Consider the following 4,958-nt stretch of genomic DNA (forward strand, 5'->3'; position numbering starts at 1 on the left):
TCCTTGGTTCTCACATACAGCCCAGCATCCAGGTCTGCTATGGGTTGTCACTTCCTCTATCTTGCCCATGACAGCAGTCCAACTAGTCCTAGAGTCCAGACATCTAGTCCATAGATCTCTAACATGACTACAATGATATTATGAAAGACCATGCTGAAACCTTGCCAAAGCAAAAGTAAACCACCACTACCAGTCTGCCTTCACCGGCTGAAACAGTCCTCACAATAGAAAGCAATCAGCTTCATCAGGCACAATCTGCCCTTGGTAAATCTATGCTGCTGTTTCCAATCACTTTTTGTTCTTCACATGCCTGATAACAGCTTCCAGAAGGATTTGTCCCTTAATTGTCACATGGTTTGTGGTGTGCTGATCATCCTTCACTTCCTTGGGCCTTCATTGCCTTTCTCAAGGATAAGCATGACATTTGCCTTTTTCCAGTCACCAGGGACTCTTCCCCATTGCCATGACCTGGCCATTCTTGTGTAGAGATAGGATGTTCAAACAGGTTCCTACCTCTCTCCACTGAGATCAGGAGCATTTTACTTAATGTTAGTCTCCATTTGGGAGACTAATTTTAAGGTGGTCACCTTTCCTGCCCAAGATATTTGGCTGCCCCTCCTTCTTTTTAACCAGTTCCATGCTATCTGCCCTTGATCACCTCATTGCTATAAAGACTAAGCAAACCCTGAGGAAATGTGACCTTCAGGGGGACACACAGCACAGTGGGATTATTCAAGGACTCTTCTGATTTCTTTGAGAACAGTGTTGGCAGTTAAATTTCATGTCTGTCTGACAACATATCCATCTTATATATGTAGATATGACTGTGTGTATGCCTGCAAGTATTGGCTATACAGGACTGGCCAGGAAGAGAAGGTAGAAGAGGTTGGTTGAAGGAAGGATAAGTCCTTTTACCTAGTTATCGGCAGTCCAGGGCAGCAGTTCCCAAACTACTCTGCTTGGAAACCTCCAGTGCTATGGCTGCCCTCTTACTGCCATAGCCAGGCTCACATCCCTGCATTTGGGAGCTCCTCTAGGAGCATGCTGGTGGTTCTAGATGACTATCCAGCCAGGACCAACCAGGGCATGTCTCTGGCTGCGTGATGCAGGAGGCCAGGCTTGCCAGGGCCAGGTCCCTCTCGCTTATGGATTTCATCAAAGCAAACAGAAGCAGCTTGCCAGCTACCTTGACTTTGAGGGGCCAAGCCGAGGGCACACGGGAAATTGCCAGAGAGAAGCAAGGGATCAGAGAGGAAATACTGCCAGCTCGCCCCCATGCTGGGAGATGCTCATGCACAGAAAGTTATCCAGAAGCAATGACAGCAGTAACCATGACAATGTCAGCAGCACAGCACTAGCAGGGCTCCCTCAGGGATTAACACTTTTCCATACCATGAGCATATCTCCCTTTTTCTGATGTGTGCTCTTGTTTCAGTGGTAGTCCATGTTTGCTTTATCTTCCTGAAGGCAGAGCTACCTGAGAAATTGCTTTCTCTGCAAATTGCTTAGGGAGGACTGCCTGTAAAAAGAAAATACTTTTTACAGGAAGTCTGTCCCAGACCATGTGCTTGTGGAGCACTTTGCGCCACAATCCCACCCTAATCCCCCTCCCCCAGATGTCCCTCCCCACTATAGCCAGGAACCACTGCTGACTGAAACCAAAGTTGCCTCATGTCACTGACCGTACTGCTATTTTCTAAGATGTGACTCAGAGCCTTTCAGTTAGGTGTCAGCATGTGCTATTTGCTAGAAATGAAATCAACATTAATTAATTCTGCTTTGGGTTTTAGTAAGTTTTTGTCTTTTCCTGCTCCAGATCATGAGTGATCACAGGGAGCAGAGAGACTGGTCCTGGCTGCGTATGGGGACCTGCTTCTCACAGCAAGGGCTTACTGCAGGGGTTGGTCACTAACAAGCATGATCTTGGTGGAAGGGAAGGAAAGGCAAACTGTGGGCACTAAGTAGCCTGATAGCTTGGTAGATCTTTCTCATTGACTGCTCAGTTCTCAGCCTCTCATGCCCACATCAGCCAAGGGAATTACTATCATTATTATTATTATCATCTTCTTTATCATCATCATTATTATTATTCTGCACAGCTCATACTTACTCTTCCTCTGTATGGGTCAACAAATATCGAGCTGCATCAATGTTTACCCCTAGGAAAGCCCAGCAGTGCTCTTTCACAGTATAAGAAATTGCAGTAATAAGCATAAAGAGTACTACTCAGCATCTGACAGGATGACTGATGTAAGCTGTCAGCCAATATTTGACTTTCCAGGTGAGATTAGATTTAGCATTTAATTTAATATAAACACAAAGCATGCAGTACAAGGCACTTACTTAACAGACAGTTGCTTACAGCCTTATGCAGGCTGGAGACTAAAACTTTAAGATATCTCTGCTCCTTACAAGAGTGTCATCTTGTTATCCAGTGGAGTTTTAAAATCTTGAGTGTTATCGTGAATCTCATCAGAGAAGGGCACAGGAAAGGTAAGTTTCTGTTGGTAATTCTTTATTTCCTATTGAAAAAGCATAGTAATTTTTAATCTGAGTTCTAGGAAAAAGGAGATTTTACGAAGTTTCAAGACAGTTTGTATTTGGTTTTGTTCATAGCTTGCTTACTTTAATTAGATTACCTTTATCCCCTATGTTTGAGTGTGAGTGTATAGCTGCAGAGAGATCTACATGCACGCGTACCTGTGTCCTTCTGTGTGTGTGTGCAGGCTGATACAGCAAAGCTAGTCCTACAAGTAAGAGGTAGATAGATTGCTGAATTCCAGTTCGAAAGACACCGCAGTTTCTTATCAGTGATGAAAATGCACCCTTTCTTACGATAGGCTGCAGTAAGCTCATCACAACTTGAAGTCTGCACTGAGATCAAATGACTTTTTTTGGAAGCTTTTGCCCTTTGTGTAGGGCTTGGTTGGCCTGAAGCATTGAAGGACAGATAGTACAGAGGAGCATCAGACTGAAATGCTGTAACACACCCTTTGCTTTCTGCAAGCTAGCAGGCTGAAATCCACTCACACCCTCCTCTTTATGCAGGAAAAGCAGGGAAGGACAGTGGTTCTTCTCAGAGCCTCTTGAGAGCTCCTTCACTGGAGTTGATATGTGTCAGTTTCTGCTCTGATCTAGCTCAGTTCAAGCAGGACCAGAGGGATCAGGGAGAGTGACTGGATCAGGGGACTATTTGGACTGACAAGTAATCAGTTGTTGAGCAGGTATCTCTCCCTCATCTCTCCCCATTGCTCTGTTTAAGGGTTAACAGCCTGGGACCCTCAGTGGGATCCCTCTCCCACCCTTTGCCCCTCTGCTAGCAACATTAGCAACACTGAAACCAGCCTTTGAGAACATCTCCTGTGGGAAGGAGACCTGATTCATGGTTTTCAAAGCAGCAGCTGGGTCTGACTGTGTCAGGGTTTGCAATAGCTGGAAGAGGGGCAGGACAGATGTGGCTATGCAGCACTACTCAGCATCCCTGCCCCTTTGAAAAGGCTGACCCTGAAGACCCATGAAGCTATTTCAGGTATGGAGGGTCTGCTTTCTTGTCCCTTCCTTGTCTAACAGGTTACCATTTAGGAGTCAGCTGTCTGGCTATTATGCTCCCATGGACTCATTTGAGCTTGCATGGCTACACCAGCCTTCACACCAGACCTAATGGCTCAGATCAAACAAGAAATAAGGAGGCCACATCCCTCCCTGAGAGATCCTAGGCAGCTGCCTGGAGTGGCAATGTGCCAGCCCTAACAGGACCCAGTATGTACTTTGTCTTCTGGGCAAAATACTTCTTCACTCGGTGTTTTGCCTCAGTAGGGAAGGCAGTGTGCCTCAACTCCTGTAACGTGGGTCATGGGGCCCCATGCTAACTGGTCTTCACCAAGGTGTATCTGGCTTCCCGCAGGCTAAAAGTGACCCAAGTGAGGGTAGGAATAAGACCTCCTTGGATCTCTGAACACACTGAACCACTCAGAGGTGCGTATTCTCAGCTGATCTAAAACTAGCACTGCACTTTCAAGCGGCAGGTGTCAAGCGCTATTAGCTAAATAATCCAGGCAAAAGAAAGCAATGTAACTGTTCCACTCTACATATTTGCTTAAAGTAAATACCATGTTGTCTTTAGAGCCATAACTTGCAAGGATGACTGAGATCCAAAACTTCACTTGGGCAGTAGAAGATATTTTCAAGGAAACTTTTCTCACTTACATGAATGGCTGGAGGAAAAACATGACGGAAGCAGCAGATAAATTGCAAGCCAAGGTTGATGCTGAAAACTTTGACTATGTTATTCTTTATTTGATGGTGATGATTGGGATGTTCTCCTTCATTATTGTGGCAATCTTGGTAAGTACTGTGAAGTCAAAGAGGCGAGAGCACTCCAATGATCCCTATCATCAGTACATCGTTGAGGACTGGGGCGAGAAGTATAAAAGCCAGGTTCTGAATCGAGAAGACCTCAAGTGTGTGATCCATGAAAACCCGGGTGCAAGGGACAAAACAAGCCCTGGATCACCTTGACTTCTTGAAAACATCTGCAATAAGGAAATCATAAAGCCACGTGCAGAGAACTCACTGGAATTACAAACAGATGTGAAACAGTTCATTAAATTAACAGAGAGGACAATGCAAAACAGAGTGCTGAGGAAATCAACATTACTGTTTCCTATGAGGACTGGCACGGCTGCTCAGGGAACACCCAAGAAAAATGCATGATTGTGCTTTGCTTTGATATTCCGTTGTTCAGGAAAATAAAACCAAGAGAATAAGAAAATTAATCACTTGGGGTTTTTTTTAAGTACTTTTTAAATCCAGAAGCAGATCTGGATATTCCCAGAACAGAATAACTGAATTAATGGTCAAAAGTGTTGATTTAGATCCAAACTGTATGACTTAATCCCATCTTAAAAATAACTTTAAAATGTACAGTAAAATACCAAAATCTCCATTTATTGACTGAA

General features: G+C 44.5%; 1 protein-coding gene across 1 annotated transcript; it reads left to right on the forward strand.

Annotated features, from left to right (window-relative positions):
* Positions 1–4,140: 4,140 nt before the first annotated feature.
* On the forward strand, positions 4,141–4,518 carry KCNE2 (potassium voltage-gated channel, Isk-related family, member 2). The gene has a single exon (XM_010009617.1). The coding sequence runs from the start codon at positions 4,141–4,143 to the stop codon at positions 4,516–4,518; it is 378 nt and encodes a 125-aa protein (XP_010007919.1).
* The last annotated feature ends 440 nt before the right edge of the window (positions 4,519–4,958 follow it).

This window comes from Nestor notabilis, unplaced genomic scaffold, assembly GCF_000696875.1.
Source record: "Nestor notabilis isolate BGI_N333 unplaced genomic scaffold, ASM69687v1 scaffold3470, whole genome shotgun sequence".
Taxonomy (NCBI): Eukaryota; Metazoa; Chordata; class Aves; order Psittaciformes; family Psittacidae; genus Nestor; species Nestor notabilis.

Excerpts from the sequence above, each read along its gene's own strand:
- KCNE2 (XM_010009617.1), top strand. The coding sequence starts at position 4,141 with ATGACTGAGATCCAAAACTTCACTTGGGCAGTAGAAGATATTTTCAAG.